This window comes from Channa argus, chromosome 8, assembly GCF_033026475.1.
Source record: "Channa argus isolate prfri chromosome 8, Channa argus male v1.0, whole genome shotgun sequence".
Lineage (NCBI taxonomy): Eukaryota > Metazoa > Chordata > Actinopteri > Anabantiformes > Channidae > Channa > Channa argus.
In genome coordinates, this window is record NC_090204.1 from 26,588,561 (window position 1) to 26,615,710 (window position 27,150).

General features: G+C 38.2%; 2 protein-coding genes across 8 annotated transcripts; one reads left to right on the plus strand and one right to left on the minus strand.

The window, feature by feature from the left end:
* The first annotated feature begins 1,460 nt into the window (after positions 1-1,460).
* Positions 1,461-7,007, plus strand: ptmaa (prothymosin alpha a). Of its 2 annotated transcripts, none has more exons than XM_067512109.1 (5): positions 1,461-1,672; positions 3,748-3,816; positions 3,909-3,993; positions 5,664-5,746; positions 6,437-7,007. In XM_067512109.1, the coding sequence occupies exons 1-5, from the start codon at positions 1,628-1,630 to the stop codon at positions 6,473-6,475; spliced, it is 321 nt and encodes a 106-aa protein (XP_067368210.1). In that variant the 5' UTR covers positions 1,461-1,627; the 3' UTR covers positions 6,476-7,007. The 2 variants fall into 2 exon arrangements, with proteins under 2 accessions (XP_067368210.1, XP_067368211.1); XM_067512110.1 differs by lacking the exon at positions 1,461-1,672 and adding an exon at positions 1,673-1,743.
* Positions 6,717-27,120, minus strand: lrrc40 (leucine rich repeat containing 40). Of its 6 annotated transcripts, XR_010914967.1 has the most exons (17): positions 26,886-27,120; positions 23,646-23,827; positions 20,358-20,431; positions 19,244-19,373; positions 19,006-19,129; positions 17,831-17,970; positions 17,488-17,660; positions 17,146-17,236; positions 16,444-16,489; positions 15,587-15,689; positions 14,804-14,911; positions 13,826-13,936; positions 12,859-12,936; positions 11,750-12,314; positions 11,184-11,304; positions 10,515-10,603; positions 8,828-8,850 (listed from the first exon to the last, which is right to left on the minus strand). XR_010914967.1 is itself a non-coding variant. In XM_067512102.1 (15 exons), exons 1-15 carry the CDS (start codon positions 27,055-27,057, stop codon positions 8,425-8,427), a joined length of 1,824 nt encoding a protein of 607 aa, XP_067368203.1. In that variant the 5' UTR covers positions 27,058-27,120; the 3' UTR covers positions 6,717-8,424. The 6 variants fall into 6 exon arrangements, 3 of the variants coding, with proteins under 3 accessions (XP_067368203.1, XP_067368205.1, XP_067368204.1); XR_010914966.1 differs by having other exon boundaries at positions 8,820-8,850; positions 11,184-12,314; XM_067512102.1 differs by lacking the exons at positions 10,515-10,603; positions 11,184-11,304; positions 11,750-12,314 and adding an exon at positions 6,717-8,530 and having other exon boundaries at positions 8,665-8,850.
* Between the last annotated feature and the right edge of the window lie 30 nt (positions 27,121-27,150).

Sequence of the window (27,150 nt, forward strand, 5' to 3'; positions counted from 1 at the left end):
GACTCTGAAGACCGCCATGTTTGTGAGGGACACGAAACACAACGCTGCTCACTCTCTTTCAAATGAGGAGCGTTTACAGGGAAACGCCAGTGTAACGACAAAAACAAACAAACTAGAATAATGGAGCTGCAAAACAGAAGTGTTTGTACTGTGTCTTAACATACAGTAATTCTGTGTGATCCACAGTCTTACATTAGGAGAACTTCAAATCTGTCCCATTTCTATCTCTCTGTCTCCCTATTACTTTATTAGCTGCTGTTGAACCTTCTCCCTTCTTCCTCACTGGCCATCATTCACCCACTGTCTAATTCCTTCTTTCTCACTCTCCATCTGTGCTCTTTCTCCTTCTCTCTCACTTTTTAGTCCTCTCTCCATCTGTGCCACTAGTTCTAATTCTACAGACTGTATCTGTATCTATCATACAGCAATCAGCCACATCATTTAAACAACCAGTGTCATTTAGCCATCACTATCTGAAACTTGTCAAAGTTGCTCCCATCCTTACTCTATTTGTCCTGGACTGAGCACATCAACTTCAGAATCTCACTTCCTGTGTTATATATATCCCACCCCTTGACAGGTGCCATCGTAACAAGGTTTCTAGTGTTCACCTGTCAGTGGTTTCAGGTTTGGCTTATTGCTGTACATCTGTATGTGCTGCAATTATGAAAAACAGCTGTAGAATAAAACCTGCACAAACAGTTATAAAAAAAGATCAATGAGGAACAGAACAAAAAGTAGAAGAGTTTATTAACCACATATTTTGGTTTAACCAGTAGTTGTCATTCCAGTGGCAATTGTGTAATAATTATAAGAGTAGTAGTTAATGCAGTAGCTTAATAACAGTGGTAGTGCCAGTAATATTGTAATACCAGTACCACCAGCAGTAAGCTAATAGAAATACAAATACATAAAGCAACTTAAGTAATGGATGGTTTGTTCATCCAACAGTTAAGAGACAAGGATTCCACACTCAATCTAAAGCATTTAATACATTCAGAAATAAAATTATAAAAATTACAATAGGTAGATCAAACAGTATATAAATGTATATAAATAATGACTACTTTTATTTTATAAAGTAAATAAGTTAACAGATCTATAATAATATAGATTCTCACTTTTATTTATTAATTTTTTAATGCAGAACCATTACTATTACCACAAAAAAATCATTGTACTACCAGTATACGAGTTGCACAGTCGGTAGTAGAACCAGCAGTTGTTTGTCACAGTGAGGAGCTGAGAGATGACAGTAATGAAAATGCGGCGGGACGCACACTCTAAGCTGTAGATGTAACGTGGGTGCGTCTGTGTGTTAGACATCAGAGGGCAGGTGTGAGAGTGGATAAAAACAAAATCTGCTCATTTTCGAGGCAACACACAAACACACACACACACACGTCTTTTGTTTCCTTATGGCCAATAGCAGGCTGCATATCCTCGAGGCTAATCGACCAATCCCTGGATGCTCCAGACACAGGTCTCCTCCCAGTGCTCAATAAACGAGGAGCTCCGGTTGGACACGCCGCTTTCGTTTAATACCAACTTAAAGAAAATACTCTTGGTCCTTCTCTAAATTTCGCAATATTCTGGGGGGATATTCATTCCTTTTTCTATCTTTAACATGGCGGACAGTAAAGTAGAGGCAAGCGGAGAACTGAGCACCAAGGTAAGGACAGGAGAAGATTATAGGCACCCAGCGCTTTGTGGAGCCAAAGTCCTGCCTCCATGTCCAACTATGTTAGTAATTCATTATTTTACGCACAATGTAGAGATAGAAAATACGTTTATTAAATACTATGCAACCACGTTGTAGCTGTTGAGCTTCATGACAGAAGCTCTTGAGTATTGCATTCCACGGAAATGTGCACTGTGTGAATGGATGAGTGAAGACAGGCTGGACAAGGGACCGAAAATTTTATTTTTATTTACGAAAAATAGTCTACATCAGCCGCCTTAGTAGGTCTCCTCATGAAATGTCCCCTAATGTCCCTTGACAAACTAGGTTTCCAAGCTCCCCTGATACTCGCTCCAGGTTGGTGACTCTGTAGAAGGCAGTTCGTACCAATTTGTCGCCGAACTAACTGAAACATTTTGCTAATTCAGTGGACAAAATCAGTAAGTGTAGGGACGTGTTCCAATGTATACTATCGTAATGAAATGGAGCCGCTTTTAATTAGTCCAACAAAGTGGTGAAAATAAAGGTTTCCCTCCGCTGATTCGCTTCGCTCAGTGTCTCTATGAAGGACCGGGAATGACCGCGGAGGCCAATAAATTAGAAAACGCATTGCTGAAACCACGCGTTTTGCTTTTGAAACTGACCTAAAGAAATACCCGCTGGTGTTTCCAGCACGATTTCTTTTCGATTTTGGACACTTATGTTCACCAAATAAGAATTGTAAGCTTATTAGCTGACATGTCGGAGATGGAGCAGGCTCTACAGTGACAGCGATGATGATGCCTATAGCAGCCAGCTTAAGTCTCTGCAGGCTGTAGTTCGCTGACGGTGACAGAACAATAACAGTTTGTTCGTTCTGACTTCTCCAGGCTGTCGGTGAGTGATCATTGGAAACGCGCGTGGCTTTGTTGATTACTAATTTTGTATTTGTAAAATCCAGTTTCGCTTTATGCCACACGCCCGACACACGACACATAGGCTGCTTAGTTGGAACAATGTACAGTTGTATTGTCCCAGAAAAAGTAAAATATAAATAATTGGAACTATATCACTACATCGTGAAATGTCGCTCCCTCCTTTACTCGTTTTTTGAATTGGGAAGATTTCCCGAACTCCGTCGTCCCCCCTGGACCTGCTGGCTATGCTGATGCCCAGGCAGTTCCTGTGAGTCCACTTGTGTTTCTGAGCTGCTGCAATACGATGTGATGGGTAACAATTTGAAACATAGTGAAACATTGTATGTACCATAAAGCCCGCGTTCCCCTCAGTTACTTCAAGGAGCGCGTGCGCGAGGATCAGGATCGTGTCTTCCAGTCGCGCGTGCAGCGCTCGGGCAGACTGCAAGCCACAGGAGGTCGCGAGGGAAAACGACTTGCAAAAACAAGAGTAGGGTACTGTCACTGGGATGACAGAAAGACAGACAGGTGAAGATATGGCAGGTATTGTACAGTGTGTGCAGGAAAAGAAGCCACAGTCTCTGGGATACGATAAACTGCAAGTATGTGTAGTAGGCTGCAAACGTTTGTTCAGGTGAAGTGACACTGAATTGAAACCCTGATAGACCAGGCTCAGGTCATCTGTTTGACGAGCTTTCAAAAAAGAAAAACTTGCTCTGGCACCTGTTCTAACTGTTACAGAACAATCAGCTGCCGTGCGGTTGAGAGTAGCCGTCTTTGAACTGGTGTGTGTGTGTGTGTGTGTGTGGTTTCCCCACCAGGCTCCGCTCACTGCAGCGGTGTCAGGATTCAGGCAGCCAGCAGCAGCTGGGAGGGACTTAGAAAGAACTGACCAATGGGTGTCTGAGCTAAGCGCAGCCAGTCTGTAAAGTCAGCTTTCAGCGCGGCTTCAGGAAGGTGAGGAGGATGGAGAGGAAAACATCTGTCAGAGTTTCCCTCTTCTTTCAGCAGGACAGACTTGTGTTTGTTACAGAGAGCATGGGAAAGCCCAACTAAGAACTGGATCTGAAACTGAACCGCATCTAGGCTACAACTGCAACAAACTGCATTTTCACGTGCTGCCAATTGATTTCTTGCTGAGCTTATGTATGAAAATATGTTTGATTTTAGGAGCTGAAAGACAAGAAACAGGCGGAAGAGACTGAGAATGGAAAGGATGCTGCAGCCAATGGCAGAACTGTATGAACAGCTCCTCCTGCTCTTCTCTTAGCTAGAGCATGATTGCTTGTCTATCTGCAGGTGTCCAATATAACTCTGTCTCCCCTTGTCAGGACGAGGAGAATGGTGGATTGGGGAATGAGGTAGAGGAGGATGAGGAGGATGTGGGAGAAGACGAAGATGAGGAGGAAGGAGAGGGTAGGCCATTTACCATTTACAGAAAGACTATGACACCCGGCCAAGGCACAACTCACACTATTCATATGAAACATTTGGATAACAAACATTTTAACAATGAGCATTGGCAACCAAGAAGTTTTTTAGAGTTATGGGAAATTATCAGTCACCTTCAGTATGTGCAACAGCAACTCATTCTCATATTTACAGCATATAACTCTGACACAATAGTATCTCTCAGACAAGATTTCTTTTACAGGCGCATAGTCAGTTGACTCAGACTGTTCACTTCGGTCACTTTTTCCAATTCAAACTGTATTTTGGTGTCGTGTGAACATGGTGTTATTTAATTTGCACAGTTAATGTTTTCACAGGAGAAGGGTTGGCCTGCCACCTGCTGGGCAGACTATGTAACTGCATAATGTATTTTAGATGACAGCTACAACATTAATACTACTTGATGGTTTTAATATAAAAATATTCTTATAAATGCTGATGTCTTATTCTGGGTTTCCACCTGTCAGCACATGTTCACACAGCAAGTGTTAAAATCAGTTCCACCTTTAGCAACAGTTATCTTTGAAACTTTTTTAACTATTGTTCATATTTTGTCATAATTCCAATACATAATCAACATTGTTTAAAGTACATTGTTTTCAGACTAGAGTACTTGAATTTTGTACTAAGGTAAATTTAAATAACATGTTTAGTACTTTTATGAGTGAAAGTTTTGAAGTAGTACTTTTGTAGTGTAGTGACTTTTTAGGTCATTAGTTCCACTTTTACTTTAGACATACTTAATCAAAACTTTGGGTTTAAGTAACTTAATAAGTAGCTCTGATGTTTACTTCCATGCCACCCAGACCTGTGAACCAGCTCACTACCTCTGGACAGTGGTGTCCACTGTACTTAGCTCCAGAATCCCCGTATCTCCATCTCTATGTCTGCTTGGTGACAATACAGATGTTGACTATCTCCCCTAAATATAGGAACCCACTCCAAAATAATAGTTCCAAACTGGAAGAATATAAACTACATTTTGATCACTGGATCATGGTTCTTGTTGAACACATAACTTTTTATGATTTTATCATAATTATTGCTGTTTCATTAGCCAATGCATAATAAACTCTTCAGAACTAATAAGATCTTCCTTTAAATAAACCTATTTCACTACACCACACATTACACCAATTATTTTCAACCTCTTCCTATTCTACACATGAATGATCATAACACATTGATTTCATGTCTGCTATTGATATTAATTGCTATGAATAAAACCACATGTATGCACACAACTCTTTTCTGTCTAGTTTGTCTTGTTTTTCATGTTCTGTCCTTGAGACAAAAACAAAAATTCTTTTGGGGGAAATTGTGTACCATTGTTAAAAGTAGTATGTAGAATGTTTACAATGAAGATTCAATATAAACACTGAGTAAAGATGTGAATTGGTGTTATTTACCACGATGTCCTCTACAAAAGGTCTCTACTTCAGTGTATGTGTGCAAAAATGCCTTGTTAGAAACCAGGGCTTTCATTGTTAATGAAGCTATAGTGTGTTTAATGAATCCTCACACTAAGATTGTTTGTATATTTGTGTATAACATAATATTGTGTGGCTCTGTCTTGAAAAAACAGAAAAATACATATATAACATAATTTACTGAGTTTACCTGTGTGTATGCAGGTGATGAGGGGGAGGATGAAGATGATGATCTTGATAGGCCAAGGGGGAAGAGAGCAGCTGAGGATGATGATGATGACGAAGAGGTGAGGAAGAGGCACATCATAAAAGAGGATTTCAGTAACAGGGAGAACAGAAACAAAAGAACACGTGCTGTACAGATGTCATTGTATCCTTATTGTTTAAAACACTCATTATTTTAATAATGCATGATGGAAAGTGAATTTCACACAAAAGTACAGGTTGATTGCTAACAGATTTACTGATTCCATTGAAAGTGTAATTCCATTGAAAGTTTTAAACGCTTTTGAACTATTTTTATACATAAAACTGATCTCCAAAAACTAGTGGTGGCAACTGTGATTCAGTTGGTACAGCAGTTGTTTATTGGTCCTATTTTTGGTGGTTTGATTCCTGGTTTCTCCTGGCCACATTATAAAGGATTCTTAGAGGAGCCACTGAATCCCACATAGTAACATTATGAAGTTTAATAATAATGATTATTAATAAAAGGGTTAAATGCATAAATTATGTTTTTCCTGCCTAAGCACTGGAGAGCCCTTTATAATGCTATATTTTCTCATATTTTAATGTTCTTTTGTGATTAACCATTAACAGTGCCCCCTCGTGAGCTGTAATATATTGTAATGTTTGTGAAGCTCATGTCAGACAGCTGTTTTTTTAAATGTGTTCAAACCTCTGAAGAAGCATAGCTAGGTGTGGTTACTAGAGAGATACTAAAGAGAGATGACCACCTTGTTCTCACTTATTTCCAGGATGAAGGGGAAACCAAGAAGCAGAAGACAGATAAGTAGAGTGTGTACTTGCTACGTCTAGAGGACCACAACATGAAGATACAGCCAATGTTTCAGCAAACCAACACCTCAGTCCTCCCTTCTTAACAAGAATACTTTAAAAAAAAGAGAATTTGTTTGTATTTTTATTTACATTTTATACTTTTGTAAATACTGTAAGGAGGTTGGTCATTTTCCAACAGTGATCTTTCTGGTGCTTTCAGGACTTTCAGATCCAGACTCATCATCAGCTGTCCACATGCTGTTTGAACTAATAAGAAGCATCCAGCTCTTTATTCCATCAACAAACACACACATGCTTTTATTACAATATAAGATTCAAGGGTCTAGAAACAAGATATGTAGTCACATAGAGGAGTTAAAGTCACCCAGCAATGAGTGTGTGCTGAGTGTGTATTAGTGATAGTTCTGAGATTCCAAGGCTGCAGTTTCTAAAGTCATCTGTCTTTGTCTGCCATGTCTGGATTTAAATATTTTTGTCTGTGCCATATTCTTTGTTGAACAATAAACATACATTTGATTTTGTTTGTAACTATGTTAGTTTATATTAGTTGTATGTGCTCAAAGAAAAAAGGAAAAAAAGAGAATAAATCCGTTGTCAGTGATGTGTGGGCTCTTCACCAGGGATTAATGCTCAGCTATGACTCCAAGTGGCTGCGTGTGTACAGTTGAACAAAAAATATCACATCACAGCCAATATCTCTGGACAGCTATAAAAAAATGTAGTGAGCTCCTTGATGCTGACAAACCAACCCATGAAAAGTTTAGAGGCTATCTTCATAATTTTCTTTTGAAAAATGTTCTGCTTGCCAGTTTCAATAAAGTTTGTTGAAAAAAAGTCTGGAAGCCACGTCTCTTCATAGTGTAACAAGTGAGTGAACCAATAAACAAGGCACATAGATCTTTCATCATCTATAGCTACATATCCAGTGAAGAGCTGCAAAGACTTGCGAGGTGACCTACATTCAAAATCGCTTGTTGATCTTCTCAGCAAAAGTTGAATTCACCTTTACAGTTTTCAGAAAACATTTTGATTAAAATGCAAAGCTGTATCTAACAATTATATTTACAATTAATTTATACATGTGTCAAAAAATATCAAGAGGAGATGTTGCGACATGAACATTGGTGAGGAATAATGCAAATCTTTCAGTCTATTCGAATGTAGATCATAGTACGTTGTGGAAAAATTACATTAGTGAAGATTTTATTTTTTTGGACTGAAAACATACTCAAAACAGTTGGCTGACTGTTAATTAGCTGACAAAGGCCAGGTTTAGGTTTATCAGCTATTCACACCCATGTTATGAAAAGAACTTTTTGCAGTGCTTGAGTGAAAAAACAAAAAACAAAACTATACACATTAAGCCAGCGGGAGTCATATGTGAGCAATAACCCCTGGTGAAAAGCCCACACATCACTGACAATGGATTCTCTTCTTTCCTTTGTATGGTGAGCACAAACAACTGATATAAACTCACATAGTTATTGTTCAACCAAGAATATGCTACAGACAAAAATATTTAAAACCAGCTGTTCCTTAACTTTATTAAATTAAGTGTTTGTGTCACTCAGTAAAATTATGGTTGCCTAAAAATATTTAACACATCCATACATTCTTAATAACTGCAGGCGGAAACCTTGGCTTCTGTGGTACTGTGTAAACAATTCATCAACCATCAATCCATTTTTGTTACTCCTGATGATAACAGGACATTTGTCGTAGCTGAATGGGAAGTAAATTTTGTTTCCATAAAAAAAAATAAAAAAATTCTGAAAATAATTTGTTTTGTTGTTTTTTCCTTTCCAAATATGAGTAGGAAACACACACACATACATAGATATAAACACACACATATACACTGATGTACACACACACACACAGTCTGGAAGTCCTAATAAGATTTGTGTTGATTACTATGGTGGAGTAGTCTTAGCTGAGGTCGGGGTCAGGTAGGTATGCGGCTGCGGAGGTATTCCAACACTGCATCTGTCCCTTTGGCCAGGATGGCTGTTCTTGGTGTCCGGAAAGGATTCCCCTCAAGACTGAGACACCTGAAGGACAACACAGGCTTTGAGTTATGTTGTCTATGGGATTTTTTCACCTATTTTACAGTGAAGGGTTCAGAAAATGTAGGTTTTAAGGCACAGGATAGTGTGTAGACATTTTGACCAGGTGTGATTCCTACCTAAGGTTGGTACAGAGGCCCAGTTCAGGGGGGATGTTAAGTAGGTCATTGTTTGACAGATCAAGTGTGGACAGATGAGTCAACTTCATCAGATGACTAGGGTCCACTGCACCCACCTGATTGTTACCAAGCAACACAGTCTCCAAGGTAACAATATGATAGAGGACTTCAGGGAAAGACTTGAACCTGTGATAAGTACAAAGACAGCAGACAGTTCACGTGGCTGAGCCAAAATGGATGCTAGTTGGGCTTTAAATGGTCTGCACTTACATAGGTCTTTTCTAACTTGTCTGGACTTATAACACATTGCTTCTCATTCACCCATTCATTCTCGCAATCACATTAACACTCTGACGGGAGAGCTTGGCAACTTAATCCTCCCGTTCCCCCCCCCCAAAAAAAAGCCAGAGATTATGCTTTTCGTGCCATAGTCCAGGGGTTGGCAGCAGACAATTACCTTAGATGGAAGATAAGGTAGCAGGTCAAGTAAAAAGTATATTTTAAATAAAAATTAGGAGACAGAAAAGTCCAGAGGGTACTTAACTACATACATTAAAGTGATTCATAATAATAAAACCTTGTCTAACAGACGGGACAATCTTTTGAGTTTGGTTCACCATCCTGCCAGAAATCAAACCATTGACTCTGCAATTGGCGGACAACTGTTTTACCTACTAAGTCATAGTAGCTCACTCCTACTACCTACTTATGGTTCACAGAATATCGAAAAGTAGAATGGGACGCAGTGTGTTTTGTGCAGCTACTGGTCTTTACCAACCTGCCTAATGTTTTGTTGTTGCTCTTTTCTCTACTTCTCCACTTTCCACTCATCCCAACCTGTCAGGGCAGATGGCCACCCACCCTGAGCCAGGTTCTGCTGGAGGCTTCTTCCGATAAAGGGAGTTGTTGGGTTTTCTCTATATAGCTGTCTTGACTTTATTCTGTAAAGTGCCTTGAGATGACTTTGTCATAAATTGGGACTATATAAATAAAGTTAAATTGAATGAGGTGGGCAAAACATTAAAACCATTTCTTCTTATAATGCACTCCAATACAACTCCACTACCCAGGAAAGGCAGATCACTGTATCTTACTGTGTCTTTTAATATTGTAACATTAAAAAAAAAAAAAAAGCATTGTGTTAAATTGTAGTATCAATTTAAAAATGATTACTCATTCAGCCCTAATTACACCTTAAGCTAACTGAAAATGTATTTCACCTACTAAAGAGGAGACTAAGGGGAGAAAGCACTAATAGCAAACAGCTGAACGGGACGGCAGTAAAATACTTAAAAAGCCTACACTATAGAAACAAAAAAGTCTTTGGTGATGTGTTGGAGCTTAGCAGTACCCTCTGGTGGACAGAAATGATAACGACACCCAGTGACTGCTGCCTGACCAATACCGCTGTCACATGTACTGTGGTCACGTTAGGAGTGAGCAGATGGACAAAGTGTTGCATGTGCGTTCATTAAACGATGTATGATTATTAACACGCTACACATAATTTTTGTTTAGCTTTGAGTCGATCTGTAATTTAGTTAAGTTGTTAGTTCTGGAAACTTCTTAAATGGCTTAATTGGCAGGATGTAGCAACTTATTAGCCTTAATCTCGCAGTACCAAGATGAATTTAAAGTGCTTCCATAAAGTATTTACAGCGCTCATCTTTTGCCACTTTTTGTTTTGTTACAGCCTTATTTCAAAATGGATGAAATTCATTATTTCATCATAATTCTACAAACAATACCCCATAATGACAACGTGAAAGAAGTTTGTTTGAAATCTTTGCAAATGCATTAAAAAAAATTAAAAATAAAATCACATGTACATAAGTATTCATGGCCTTTACCATTACACTCAAAATTGAGTTCTGGTGCCTCCTGTTTCGATCATCGACGATCATCACTGAAATGTTTCTACAGCTTGATTGGAGTCCACCTGTGGGAAATTGAGCTCATTGGACATGATTTGGAAAAGCATTCACCAGTCTACATATCGTTCCACAGTTAACAGTGCATGTTAACAGAGCAACAAAACAGGCAATTTAGTCCAAGGAATTGTCTGTACACCTCCAAGAAAGGATTATATTGAGGCACAGATCTGGTGAAGGGTACAGAAAACTTTCTGTAGTATTGAAGTTCCCAATGAGCACAGTGACCTCCATCATCCGTAAATTGAAGAAATTTGGAAACACCAGGACTCCACCTGGTCTGAAGAAACCAAGATTTAACTCTTTGGCCTGAATGCTAAGTGATGTCTGGAGGACACCGCTCACCACCTGGCCAATACTATCCCTACAGTAGGCATGGTGGTGGTAGTATAACGCTATGGGGATGATTTTCAGCAGCGGAACTGGGAGACTAGTCAGGATTGAGAGGAAAGATGAACGCAGCAATTTACAGAGACATCTTTGATGAAAACCTGTTCCAGAGTGTTCTGGATCTCAGACTGGGGTGATCTTCTTTCAACAAAACAACAACCCTAAGCACACAGCCAAGATAACAAAGGACTGGCTTACAGAAAACTATGTGAAAGTCCTTGAGTGGCTCAGCCAGAACCCGGCCTTGAACCCAATTGAACATCTCTGGAGACATCTGAAAATGGCTGTGCACCGATGCTCCCAACCCAACCTGATGGAGCTTGAGAGGTATTGCAAAGAAGAATCAGAGAAACAGGGCAAAAATAGCAGTGCCAAGCTTGTAGCATCATACTCAAAAACACTTGAGGCTGTAAGTAAGCAAAAGCAGTGAATACTAATGTACATGTGATTAGTTTTGTTTTTGTTTTATTTGATTTCCATCAAACATCTTTCACATTGTTACTATGGAGTATTGTTTGTAGAATTTTGAAGAAACTAATTTAATTTATTTTAGAATATGGCTCTAACATAACAAAATGTTAAAAAAGTTCTCTGAATATTTTCTGGATAGACCAAGCAACAACATCATGGATGTTGTTGCTTGTTACTAAGAAAATGTATATGAATAATTTGTTATTTTTCTGTATAACTCAGTATTTGAAACTAAAGATTGAATCCTAAGTTCAATTGCTGAGTTTGCTATGGTTTAAGATTGAAAATTCTACCAGGGCGACTGAAGCGCAGGAAGGTAGAGCGGTTGTCCACCAATCTCGCAGTTGTTGCTTCGATCCCCGGCTCCTCCGGTCACATGTCGAAAGTGTCCCTGAGCGAGATACTGAACCCCAACTTAGTTGCTCCCAGTGAGTGTTGGCCAGCTGCATAGTAGCTCCCCCATCGGTGTATGAGTGTGTGTGTGATTGAGAGTGTGATTGGGTGAATAAGAAGCAGTGTAAAGCGCTTTGAGAACCAATAGGTAGAAAAGCGCTATATAAGTGCAGAACATTTACCATTTACATTTACCATACTGTGTCATCATTATAGTGGCAGACTGGGTTACTACATGCTAATTGTGTTAATTGTATCACATAACTTTGATATTTCTGGAATATTACCTTGTTATTATGTTAGTTATGTTATGTTAATATTAGGCATTATTGTTTATTACTCACCCTGTTGATAGATTTTTCTATATTCTCTGTTCTCACAAACACACATACACCAATACACACATACACATACACACACACACACACGGCCAACCCTTGCATCCCAAATGGGGCTGAGCTGAAACTGAAAATAAACAATAGAAACAACATCCTTTCTCAAGAGCCCGATTCTTTGACAGGAATCTGTGTCCATATTGGCCATTAAACAACCATCTTTCAACAAGACAACAAACCTTGTTTAATGTTGTGTATTGGAATGTAAATACTATTAAAGAGAAGCTAAAATTCAGAACCTTCATTTTATATCCATATTTTGATCTTCAGCCCAAACATCTTTGGTGTATGACTAAAACAAATGTTGGTGTTGCTGTTTCTATACTTTTAGAGGAGCCTGTTTGGTCATGTATGACATCTACTGTACATGTAATTAAATATTTGGCAGCAGTAACAAAACACACATACACTCCTTTGAGCTCAATACTAATCCATCCATCATCTTTAACCAATCATCCTTTTCAGGGTTGCAGAAGGACTGGATAATAACATTCTTTGTAAAATGCTCCAGTCTGTCAGTTAAAAAGTGTGTTTGGAGCTAATATGAACTTTAGTTTTATATAAGAGATTCCAGCAAATTTAGAATTTGTCTGGTTGTTAAAATAGAAAATTACCTGTTGTAATTGAGAATAATGGATGTCAATCTAGTTAACGCCTTCATCTCAGATGGCAGTTCACTTAGCTGGTTATTCCTGAAAAAAACCAACAAACCAACATCCATTACTGGTAGTTGTGCAGTCTTTGAAGATCTAATTCCCATCGCATCCCAACTCAGCCACTACTAAAGATCTTCACATTCCAAAAGCATCAGTTCAAACAACTGTACATAAATAAAAATTACTGGGAAGTCTAGTCATTTTCCAGGGTCTGTAACTGTCTCACTCAGATGAGAGGACAAGTTTAGAATTTTTCATAGGGCCTTGCCCAAGGACACTTTGATGTGCAGCAAGTAGGAACTGGAAATCAATAGGTGTGATGTACGTGTAGTTTTGCGCCATACATTTAAGGTTGTGCACCAAATTTGTGGTGCTTTCTTTTAAAGACCCATGTTAATCATTATGCGTCTGACAATAAAAATAAATAATAAACAAATCTAATCAACTCTGGATATCCTGGTAAATACCATAATATCCAGGTCATTCATTAGAACCAATATAGAATTCCAGAAACTGTCAAAACATTAGGAGCAAAAAAAAGCAAGAATATTTATTAACAAACTAGCAATGGGGAAAAAAGCTAAGAGTGGGAGACTGATGGTTACTGTGTTGTCAGTGTCTCTAATGTGAATAATTATTTTACTGTTAACTGAATATTTGGGGATTTGGACTGTGGGACAAATTAAGACAATTAAAGAATTCCCTTAGCATCCTAGGAAACTGGAGTGGCCATATACTAGTTTCTGAGGTTTTATAGAAAATTAAATTCATCAACAAAATAAAAAAAATTGACATTACCTAAATATGCCTGAGTTGCTTCCCTACATGCGAATATTGTATAAGCAGAACTCATGTTCAACATACATACAAAATTCTATGGAGGAGTCTAAACATAGTATGTGTGTTGATCTTTCCACATGTGTACCTGAGGTCGATGTGTCTCAACTGCAGACATGTGAAGATGTTGGGAGAAAAGGAGTTTAGTCTGTTGAATCCCAGATTGATATCTGACAGTGAGGAGTGGAACTCCACCAGTCTACACACACACACACACACACACACAAACACACACACAATACAGTAACTACATGTTTTCTGGACAGTACACAACAGCACAGTGCATAACAAAAACCTGTGCAACCTTCACTCTGTACAGGAACCCTAGTAACATCCTATTAGAACTGATCCTGGTGTATTTAAATGTCATCAGATCAGCCTTTACTCTTTTTACAGAATGATGTGTGGAGATTATTACATTGATTAAAAAAACATTGGAAGTTTTCACCTTCAATAATTTTATAACATTAAATCTTGGTTGACTTAATTCGACTTTTCTGGAGCAAATATTTAGACTAACAAAATACTACATAATTTCATTATATTTTTTGAAACAGATCTCTACTGAGTAATGTAATAAAAACAAAACTAAAAATCAAATTATTGCCTAAAAGCTGAACCCCTCACCTAAACCATCAGTAGTGTGGCCATTAATTAATTGCTAGTAGACATCACCTAAATTAAGTGAATCTGTTTAAAGGATTACAGTCTACATTCAAGAGTTACTGGTCCAGTCACTAGTTTCAGTATCTTGACCAAAACTACACCATGAAGACAAAAGAACATTCTATTAAAAGATTATGGAAAAGCAGAATTCAGTGGATTGATAAAAAAAACCCTATTCAATAAATATTTCTTGGCACACAATACATTCATAAGTAAGAAATGAAAGGCTGGAGGGAACACTAACTTGATTTAATGTGAGCTGTATAGCCAGCTTTGCACTAATAAAAAGGGTCCAATGACCAAACTTCAAAATAAAAGTAAAATCTCTTCAGGACTTATCTTACAATGCTGACATCAGCATGACCAATGCTCAGTGTATGTGTGTGAGTTGTGTGTTTACCTCGAAGGTATGGAAGTCAGGTGGTTCTTGCTGAAGTCAACCGCAGTAACACTTTGACCATCTGCAGCATTAAACAGCTCATCTGGAATATTATCTGCCTGCTTGCCACTAAACACAAACAGTTTCGTTACAGTCAAATTACTTACACATGTAGACCAGCAACATGTTGATATAAACATGGAATCAATTGATAAAGTTGTTTCAGTTCTAAAACTTAATAAATATTCAAGCTTTAAAAGGAACATTTTTTTTAAATGTAAACTTATATTATTACATTATAAGTTTAAATTTTTATAATAATTATAAGAATCTTATTTCTGTGTGTTGTATTTCAGTCACCATAATGCTGCACTCAGCAATGTAAACACTAGGAAGTTTGATGGGTCAATATATAGGAGCAGACAGATGATCAAGTTAGAAACATAATACAAATCTATGCATATCTTCTATATCACTTTATTTTGAGGTCAAATTGAAAGTGAGTTTATGTTAAAAAAAGTCACTAATAGGTGCTCAACCCTCACACAATTACAGAATGCACAGCAATTTAGCTGAAGCAGAAAAGATGCTGGGTTTTTTAAGTCGATACTGACCTAAAAAATAGTCATAAAATATCAAGGCTTTTTCTCCCATTTACACACTTTGGATAAGTATGGTCAACTGATTGCAAATAAAATCCCAAAGAATTGACTCACAAGGTTACTCTTTTGCCTTTTTGGTTGCCAAGTTTACTCTTGACATTTAAGAAAAGTGTGTGTGTATATGTATATGTCTATTACTAACCTGTATTCCAATAACTTGAGAGTTTTAATTTTATGTTCATTGATCGTGGCCTGGCTGGGTAATGTCATCGCTGTAAGTCCTTCATCCGCTCTCTCAGGCTTCTCTGCAAATTCACAAACATAACTATATGTACACTCGTACACACACATATGTATGAATCATTTGGGTCTACTGTTGATCTTAGATTGTAATGGTTCAAAGCTTTACTGTACTGTTTACAATAACAGTTATGTACATGGAAACTCAACATGGTGACTAAGTTTACTTTGTTTTGCTAGTGATTTGATCCACAGCCAATTTAATTCAATTATGCTGCAATATACTAAACAACGTCAGCGTGCTGCACATGTTTTTGGAGAACAATAGCTTCCTCTGTGGTGTCTTGCCATGGATACCATGCCTGTTTAATATTTTGCATATGGTTGACTCATGAACAGAGATTTTAAGACACTTGAATCAAATAATCCTACAAGTCCTTAGTTGTTGTGTCACTGGCCTTTCTGTATTGGGCCTTTGTAGTTACCTTGGATGGGTGTCTACTTCTTTGGAGAGTAGCCAAACTACAAAATAGTCTCCTTTTATAGATAATGTTTCTAACTGTGGACTGATGGATATCTAAAGTCTTTGAGATTTCTCTGTAGGCCTTTCCATCTCCAGAAGAATTAACTGATGTAGTAGTTATTCTCTGAAGAAAAGATAAATAAATACTTATGGAAGACACAGTTTCAGTTCAGAAACATTTGGATAATAAGTGGGAAAGAAACAACAGATTTTTTTGTTTTTTGATGTTTGCAATTAAGTCAGAAAATAATATAGAAAATAAAATACTGTTCATCGCAAACAATGGAAATCTGTACCTTCAATTCGTCCTCTTAAGTATTTCAGAAGCTCATTGGTTCCTTTCTGTTAAGCAGACAACACAAAAAGTATGTTAGCAGTTAGAAAATGCAAAATTATGTTTCCCACCTGATTAGAAATAGTGCTGAAATTCTAAAAATACACAACCACCACTTAACTTCTAAATTACAACATCTGCAGTGTACTGCATTACATGTCTAGCTTACATAAAATGTTCACAATCTACAATTATAGATGCATATCGTGTGCATAACCTTTTGCAAACTATTAATGATTAATCTTTAAAATGAAGAATTTAACCTTTCTTAGAAGAGTCTGTATCTTATAAGAGTCTTTACAGGCAAATATGTTGAACATTGTTGATAATGGGCTGAACAACCTTTAAACGGAGGAAGTTAATTTTCTTTGGGCAGCCATTCTCAGAACACGGTCTCATAAAATGGTCTTTACATATATAGCGCTTTTCTAGCTTGGTGGTTATCGAGTTATACTGCTCACCATTTACTCATTATTTCATGAGTTTCTGTTAAGCACTAATATAAAAACAGGATATAATTTTTTTAAGTTAAGAAATAATCACAATTTATAGTATAGTTCTTTTGATAGGACTCGAAGATTCTTTCTGAAATTGATAGTAACATTAAAAGCTAGTAGAACACAACTGTTTTTAACTCTGTGTTTCTGTCTAGTTTGCCACCTACAGTGAGCAGGTCTCTTCTGATTCCTCGAAGAGGGTTTCCCTCCAACAGTAACACCTTCAGATTGGGCAACAGGCTGAGAGATGCTGGAAGCCTAATAAAAATTGATACCAGGTAAAATGTAAATGTATGGCTTGCATGCCTCATCAAACTGAAATATTTTAGGATTACATCAAATCAAATACATTTTTATTAACGTAGCCAGAAAAAATATTTATAAGTAAATATAAATAACTTCTAGATGGAGCAAAGCATACTGATTGCATTTATTTTCTAATTCATTATTTCAGTCGAGTTGAGACTGACACATGAGCATAAACACTGGTCATGGTGCCTGTGACTTACGTGGTAACATCATTGTTGGTGAGGTCGAGGCGTGTGAGTGTACTCAGTAAGGTGATGTGTTCAGGGAGGGTTTTGATCTTGTTGTCTCTGACTTCTAGAATGGAGATGGCTGTCAGGGTTGCCAGCTGCTCTGTCTCCAACTGCTCAATCTGGTTGTTTCCAACATACAACTCCTGCACATATAAATAGCAATATTCCTTGAATACCTAATGAGCAAAAATAACTAAGGCAATGTACAGTGTGGATGCAATTCAGAATGTGCCAGAAACAACCCACATGGGTCAGTCTGTGAGATCACAAACAACATAATTACACTTGGGGAAGCTAGTGTTGCTATGTTTACCTTAAGTGCAGGTGCTGACAGCTGTGGGAGAAAGCGGAGCTTGTTGTGTCTAAGGTAGAGCTGCTCCAGAGCAAGCATCTCTGATAGGCTGGCAGGAATGTCAGTCAGTTGGTTGTTGCTGCAATCCAACAGCTTAACATCTGCAAAATCAAATCAGAACTACAGTCATACAGGCTGGGTTTTTGTCCTGAAAGAGTAATATCCTTCATTTTAATTTGGTTGTTATGATTTAATCCTCTTTTTTGGACAAAAACATATAATTTGGGTAGTCAGTGAGCAGGCACAGTCTTATGGGTATTTGGGCATTTTTAAGAAGATGTTGGAGGGAGAGAGGAGTGTAGGACTAGATTTCCACTGACTGGAGCTTAACTCTGTGCTACCATGCTTTAAGTTGCTGTACACTACCTAAACAGCCAGTTAAAGGACCACATGCAGCTATACAACGATGTTAATCCAGGTTTCAACTATCTAGTTAATAGGTTATGAGGTTATTGCTGTTTTTTGTCTTGGCATGGATGAACCACCAGCTGTAGTCAATCATGATTACTAATAATGAAAATTAAGGGGCCAAAAGCTTGGCACATTTCAACCTTTCAGCATCACAGAATTAATATTCCTTGTGGGTATACTAGTATGCATAGTTTTGACCTGTATGTAGAATTTTAATCTAGTGTTGACATCAGAAACCAAACCAAAAAAATGAAATAAACCCTGTCCAACAAATTCTTGGGGTTTTTAGTTATTGAAGATTTACTGGATTTTATACTCCAATTGACCACTGACAGTCACACCTGTGTTGAGTGTTTGTAAACCTATAACCCCAAATGTAACTTCTGCAGATAAAGTTCTGTAGAATTTGTACTGTGGGAGGGTTATGGGAATAGCAGGCCATTGAAACTGTACTTTAGCCCTAATTGCCTGATAAAAACTTTTCAAATAAACACAGATGTGGACAATGTTTCTTTCTCTTCCTCAGGGAATGAAATATGATCATATGATTCCAAAACATTCTATTAATGTCCCAACTGTGCACCAATTTCATTAGATGTTGATGTACCAGATGATAACATACATAAATGGAAAACATTGCAAATAAAAGCATTCAGGCTAATTAATAAATTCAGGCTTTTTATTTAATTACAAGTGTGAAAGGAAGCAGAGTTAGCTGGCCTTACTTCTGAGCTGGCCCAGGCTGCCAGGCAGACAGCTGAGCTTGTTGTGACACAGGTTTAACTTCTGCAGACAGGTGAGATAGCCCAGGCTAGATGGTAGGCCGTTTAAATAGTTGTTGGATAGGTCCTAAAACCAAACACAAGAGACAGGACACCTCTGTCAGCCAATCACTCAACATAGAAGAAAATGCCAGGTGGGAGGGTGTAACACAGAGTAAGTAACACAGAGTTTGTTACTTACCAGCTCAGTCAGGTTCTCCAGGTGCCCCAGTTCCTCTGGCAGGCTCTCCAACAGGTTTTGCTGCATTGTGAGGCTGCGGAGGTTCTTCAGAGTACACAGCTCCACTGGCAATGATGTCAACTTGTTATGACTGGCCACATAGGTGATCAAAGACGCATTAGATTTAAGTTTATTATAAACTCATTATATATGTCACATAATTTTTCCCTTCAGATCCTCATAGGTGTGATCAGACTGAATGAGAGGTGCCTATAAACTACTATCTCTACACATTTTCTGTGTTTTTTTTATGGCTGGGCTTTGAGTGGACAACTCAGTGACAGAGACATGTCCTGAAGCCACTTCAGTGTTGTCTTTGGTGTTTGCTTCAGTTCACAGACATGCAAGGTGAACAATCTCAGGTTCCAAGAACTCTAAAGTTGTTGTCATTAAAAATGTCTGAATTCATCATCATTAAATTCTGACCAGGTTCCCCATCTGTGCCTCACCACATTATGTTACTGAGGGCAGGTCTACACTAAGTTCCTTGGACCTTATGTCTTGGTTTATGTCCTTAGATGCAGTCCTAATTATGGGTCCTTATATAAATTATGTCCAGTCAATACTTGCCATACTTAAAGAAACATAATCTATAATGTTTTTTTATACATCATAACCACATTATAATATAATATCCAAGTACAAAGCTTGATACCTCGAATATCAGGTCTAAAACGTTTGTATCTGTAAGGTGGAATAATGGTTAGCTTTGTATCTTCACAGCAAGGAAATAAAGTGCTTAAACCTGAATAGGCCTTCTCCCTTCTGTGTAAATGGTCTGTACTTATATAGTGCTCTCAAAGTGCTTTACACTGCTTCTTATTGACCCATTTGCACCCACAATCACATACCAATGGGGGAGCAACCTGTTTTCTAATGCCAGTGTGGGTTTCCTCTCACAGTCCAAAGACATGTAATGAGGTTAATGGTGCCTAAACTGCACTCAGGTATCAATTTGAGTGTGGAATGTCTACCTCTGTGTGTAGCGCTGTGATACAATGGTGATCTGTACAGTGTGCATCTGCCTAATGCCCCATTTCCTGTGACCCTAGGATTTGTGTGTGTGTGTGTGTACCTGAGTCGCAACTGCTGGAGCTCCTGCAGTTCTCCCAAAGCACTCGGTAAACTGCTCAGCTGATTGTCATGGAGCTGATGAAGCAAAATTAAAATATTACACACCTTATGTTACTAACCAGTCTTATTAGTAGCACTACATTTATCAAATGGTAAATGTTCTGCACTTATATAGTGCTTTTCTACCTATTGGCACTCAAAGCGCTTTACACTCCTTCTCATTCACCTATCCGCACTCACAATCACACATACGGTCATGGCCAAAAATATTGGCACCCCTGCAACTCTGTCAGAAAATGCAATCCTTCTCTCAGAAAATTGTTCAAATGGAAATATTTTTTCTATTCACATTTATATTGTTTTTGTTTGCACTAGAACACCCAAAGAAAAATCAACAAAAGTCAAACTAATCAAAAATGGACTAGAAAAAAACCTTGTCAAAATTGTAAGAAATTATTGCTTTTTAAGCATGTGATGTTCCTGTAATTTGTATTTAGACACACCTGTGGCAAGTAACAGGTGTAATCACACTTGCAACTACATAAAATGGAGAAAAGTTGACTTTTCAAACTGAGCATGGATAAATGAAAGAAGTGTAAAGAGATGTCTGTGGATATGAAAGATTAGTGGAAAAACATGGACAATCTCAAGGCTAGAAGTCCATCTCCAGAGATCTTAATGTTCCTGTATCTACTGTGCTCAATATCATCCATAGCTTTACAGCTCATGGCACTGTAAGCTAACCTCTCTGGACGTTGACAGAAAAGAAAAGAAAAAGAAAAATGAAAAATTTTGTTTATTTTGAAGGCTTGATAAAGAACCCAAGTTAATTTCCATACAAATTCAAGCTGATCTGCAGACACAGGGTACAACAGTGTCAGCTCACACTATCAGTTGCCATCTGAATGAAAAGGGACACTATGGTAGGAGACCAAGGAGGCCACCACTGCTGACACAAAGGCATAAAAAAGTGGACTGGATTTTCCCAAAACTTTATCTGACAAAACCACAATCCTTCTGGGAGAACGTACTGTGGACAGAAAAGTAGAGCTTTTTAGTAAAGGACATCATGACACTGTTTACAGAAAAAGAAATGAGGCCTTCAAAGAAAAGAACATAGTTCTACAGTCAAACATGGTGGAGGTTGAAATATGTTTTGGTGTTGCTTTGCTGCTTCTAGCATTAGATGCCTGGAGAGTTCTGGAATGGCCAGCAATAAGCCCAGATCTGAATCCCATAGAAAAACTGTGGAGAGGTCTCAAGACAGCAGTTGGGAGAAGGCATCCTTCAAATCTCAATGGCCTGGAGCAGTTTGCAATAGAAGAGTGGTTCAAAACTCCAGTAGAGAGGTGTAGACACTCATTCATGGTTACAGGAGGCATTTGATTTCAGTTATTTTTTCCCAAAGGGGGTGCTACCAAATACTAAGTTAAGGGTTCCAATAATTTTTTCCAGTGCATTTTTTGGGTTCTGTGTGGAATTTTTTGTGGACTTTAGTTTTTTCGTGTTGTGACAATGCAAACAAAACAATTAAGCACGTAAATACCAATACTACTTTGCAATTTTCTGAGAGAAGGGTTGCCTTTTCTAAGAGAATTGCAAGGGTGCCAATACTTTTGGCCATGACTGTACACACACACAGATAGGGCAGCTGCTGAGCAGCTGGCCAACACTCACTCAACTAAGTTAGGGTTCAGTATATTGCTCGACACTTTGACATATGACATGTGACCAGAGGAGCCTATCAAACCAACGACTATGAGATTGGTGGACGACCGCTGTACCTTCCTGCACCACAGTTGCCCCGAAAAGTCTACAGGAATAAAACCCAGACAAAGGTGATGCTTCTTTATGTATTTGTTACGTAATTTAGGGACTCAGTTCAGGGCTTAACATTACATAACAGCTTTTGACCACTTGCACTTCAGACTAGCTTGAAAGCCACACTTGTCTAAAACAGAAAATGTAGAGATATTATTTTTATTATATTTATTATTGCTCTTTATTTTATTAAAAGTAAAATAATAATTAATAATAAATAATTAATAATATTAATTTCAATAAAATTGAAATGTAATCTCTTTACTTTTCAAATCTATTATTTCAAATTTACTTTTAAAGTAGGGGCAACTTTAACAATATAAAACTTCAGAAAAAAGTATTACATATCATTACTTAATCTGTCTTCAGATGACACCTGTATTTTGGAAGGGTATTGCCATAAAATAGACTACCTTATAGTTAAGTTTTAACAGTTACAATATTTTAGGCCATATGTTAAATTATAAAATATTAAATTTTGGTGGAGTCAACACAAATCTCTGGGGGGTTGTCCACGGACCACAGGGTGAGTGGTTTGATCCCCGGCCCTGGCTATATGTCGAAGTGTCCCTGGGCAAGACACTGAACCCCTAATAGCCCATACCCCTCCCCAGCTGTGCAGTGCCGGTCCAAGCCTGGTAGAAATTGGGGAGGGTTGCGTCAGGAAGGGCATCCGGTGTAAAAACTTTGCCAACTCAACATGCGGACAATGATCCGCTGGGGCGACCCCGAAAGGATGTGTGTGTGTGTGGTGGAGTTGACACAAATCACATTTAGGAGAGTTGCTTTGCTTTGATCTGATCAATTCTAATTAAATCCAGCCAAAATCGTCTGTTTCAACAAACTAGTTAACTTATTGGTGACATTTAAATATACACCAATCTGCCATAACATTATGACCACCTGTCCAATTTAATACAATCCAATACAATGGCTCTGCCATGAATTCTACTTTTACAAAGTTATAATTTCTCAGTTTTTAAGCTAAAACTGTCAGAAAGGTGATAATTCTACTGTGTTTAATATTGAGTGCATATTAACAAGAGGTGGTTCTTGGCCACCTCATTAATTTTAAATACAGTGAACAGCCTCATCCTAATATGCACTCCAGTATGACTCCACTACCCACTTTGACCTCAATAATAAACACTGTTTATGTGTCTGCCTGATGATGGTAGGATTATGTCAGCATTTTGCCACTACAACATTTTGTATAAAACAAACATGAGGAAACAACCCCATTGCTTACAAGAACTTGAATCCGTGACCAAAACCTGTAACATATTTTACATAATGCCCTGCAAATCTGCGTGAGTCCGCGCGCACTAACAACCTCTACAGTCTTATGGGTATTGGCAGGAAATGTACGTATGCTAAATAGGAACTACTAGAACACACCTTCAACACTTTCTTCAGAAAAATATTAGCAAATGAGATCCACTGTCAAATACGAGCTGACGTTACTTACATCCAGCGTACTCAGTGCAGCCAGTAACTTGATGTCATCAGATAGTTGTGTGAGTTGATTGGATGAGAGCAGTAGTTTGGTGAGGTCAGTTTGTTCCCACCAGCGATCTGATGCTCCGAAGGACAAATTCTGCTGTGCGTCCTCTGGTGTGTCAGCGTTCAGACGATAGACATTCTGAGGAACTGTGGCATTTAATTTTATTATTTAATATAGTGCTAACTTGCAACAAAAAAAAAACTTTAATATTGTTAACAGACTGAAATCTCCAGAGGCTCAAAGCTTTAACTGCTACCAAATGTGCATCTACTAAAAACTGACTTAATTGAACAATGTAATTGACATTTGCTTGTAGAATTTTTTCATCGACTTGAAAGATACTTTTACAGTTTTTGTGAAAAAGCCAAATAAAAATTGGTTTCAATATTGTAAAAAAAAAAATTAATTAAAAAAAAAAAAACTTGTGTAAGTGTAAACTTTTTAAGCACTGTATAATTATATTTTTATCATAAAGACAGGCTTTAAATAAAAAAAAATAAAATAAAATAAAATAAAATTAAAACAGTATTCTAACCTAAACACAAGAGGTAAGGTTGCAGCTCTAACAGACATAAAATTAAAACATTGCATTCACACACACAGATATAAAAGCATGTGGAGTAGCTTCTAATTGACAATAATTATGTAGTACATCAAAAGAGGCAGGCTTATTCGTATTCGTTGGTCCAAAAATGATCCATTCCATAGGTCACTGTATATGACTAACAATAAACATTTGTTGAATTCCACGTTCCACAATTGAGCTCATAACAAAGTATTTCCACAGAAAATGTTGAGATGAAAACCAATCAAGTGCATAAACACATTCCAAACACTGATTCCACAGAACATGTTCTTCTAGTCTCCACCACTTCACACACTGTAGAGCTGTCTGATCTTGGTTATGAGGTATCAAGCTCGTTAATCTTTGTATTGATATGAGCCTTGATATGTTCACATTCAAATTGCAGCTTATTGATAATTTATCTGTGCATAATGTGGCTGTTCTCCCAGGATCCGAGAATGCATACAAACTAACTACTTTGTTGCCTTTCCCTTTACTCTGACAGGAACTATGGCAAGAATGCGCTCTGTGTTCCCAGGCCTGGTATGAAAATGCTGACTACGTCTGGTTTTCACTAATCCACTCATCACTGACTGTTCATCACCATCCACAGATTGCCTTTCCTTAATAGTTGTGTTTTCCTTGAATTTTACGTGCAGCAATGTGGGGTGTGTCCGTAAGCAAATCTTTTTTACTCATATGCCCTGGTTTCAGACAACTGAAGCATGCTCTTGAGGAAGGCCTTGTTAGAACTGGGCTCTATGTTCACATGCTCTTTATATTTACGGGCTTTGCAGTGATGATGAAGCTCCTCTCTGCTCTCTCTGGCTTGACACTTAAAGAATATTCTATGTGTTTTTTGGGTTTGTCCCTTATGTCTCCAAACAAAGGGTGCAGTGCAACCTTGGCTTGTTTGTTTGCAAAAATCCACTACGTCTTTAAATGTAGCCTTGCGCTCATTTTTCTCATGAATGTTAAAAGCAACATTCCTCCACTTCTTTCTCAACGTGTACAGAAGTGTAGAAACAATAGCCTGCATGTTGGCACCAATAAGCTCTTCCATAAATTCCAAATTCGTCATTGCATTTCCACAACTGGCCACATAAAGAGCAAATGAGTTGAGCACTTCATCAGCTTTAATTGTTTGCCAACTTCAGGTCTTATCCATGTAGGCTACAGAGATCTTATATTCATTGCCAAAATGCTCTTTTAAATATATCTTGGCCCTTTTGTGTCCTCGGTCCGGTAACATGTGAAAACAACTTTGCACACTCTCTCTTGTTTGCCCACTTATACTATAAGTATACTGCTTCTAGAAAAATAGAGCCGATTATTCTCTGTTTTGCTCTCCGCCCCGTGTTCAAATGCTCTGATGAAAAGTCTATAGTCCAGAGGATCACCTCTAACTAATATTTTGAGGAAATAGCATAGACATCCTTTGGCGCTGCATTTAGTGAAGCATGCTGAATTTCTGAAACTGGAAGATGGCTTGCTTGGGAACCACAGTGGCCTGTTTCTGTCCTTGGATTCCCACTGGCCTTAGCACTAACATACCTCACATTAGGCTCATCGCTCACTACTTGACACTGTGCAAATGATAAATGGTAATTATTCGCTTATATAGCGCTTTTATCCAAAGCGCTTTACAATGTTGATTCCCATTCACACACACACACTCCCACAACGATAGCGGTGGCTGCCATGCTCACCTGAACCACCGGGCGCAACTTGGGGTTTAGTGTCTTGCCCAAGGACACTTCGACATGTAGCTGGGAGCGGGGATCCATTGATCCATTGACAACCATTGACACTGTGGTCTTTGGTCAACTGTCTTACCAACTGAGCTACAGCCACCCAACAGCATTGATAACAGCAGTACCAGGTACGTTATCCATTGCACTTGTTGTCTGTATATGATTTGATTTGAAATTGTCCCTGCTGCTCTTCGAGCCAACCAACACCACCACCTTTATATTTCTGCAAAATCTCAAGTTGAGCATTAGTAGCAGCAAGTGCAGCCTTCACTTCCAATTGTTCTTTCTTTACTCTAACTTTTAATTCCAATTCCTACTTTTCTGCCTTGTTTTTCTCCTTTTCTGCCTGAAGCTTAACTTCTTGCTGTGCCAGAGCATGTTTTTGCTTTAATTCCACAGCCTTAGCTAATAAAGGCATACTGATAAAGCTGAAGATGCAACAAGGTGCACACAACTTGTTTTGGATTTCCTGGATCTCCTAGAGGACGCCACAGACCCACTGACCTCAGGACTTACATGCTCACTTGCATTGTTTGCTTATTTAATTCACTAATGTGACCCCTTAATCCAAAGAGCAACATCATCACAAAATGTTCTGAATGAATTTGCCCTTGCCTCAAACCAGCACTGCTGATTACATCTCTTGTTGGCTCACACAACACCTAAACGTGAACACCTATAAATAAACAGTAATATCACAAACTTCTACATAGTTTAAAACATTACACAGTTTTGCTAGAATAAAAATGTAGCATTATGAAGACTCGAAATGCAACGATAACGTTAGTTAAATACTAGCTACAATGTTGAAGATATGTATTTGTATATGTATTTTTCAGTTGTTACGGTTACTCTTAACGATGCATAGCTAGCTGCCACTTTTACCTTCAGTCAGCCCTCGGCCGGACAGATTGAGCTGGCCGCTTTTCCTGGCTGCCTTCAGCAGAGCATACGGAATGGCCGGTTCTGTCTTCACCGTCTTAAAACCCACCAGAGAATCGATTTTATCCACTCTTTTAAATCTAGACATTTTAAATGCGAAACAAACGCACACCATAGACCGAGTCCACGCTAACACGAGAAACCCTCACGTCCAAACGGTTGTTGTGTTCCGCCCGTCAGCAGCAGAAAAAAAAATAAAATTCCTCAT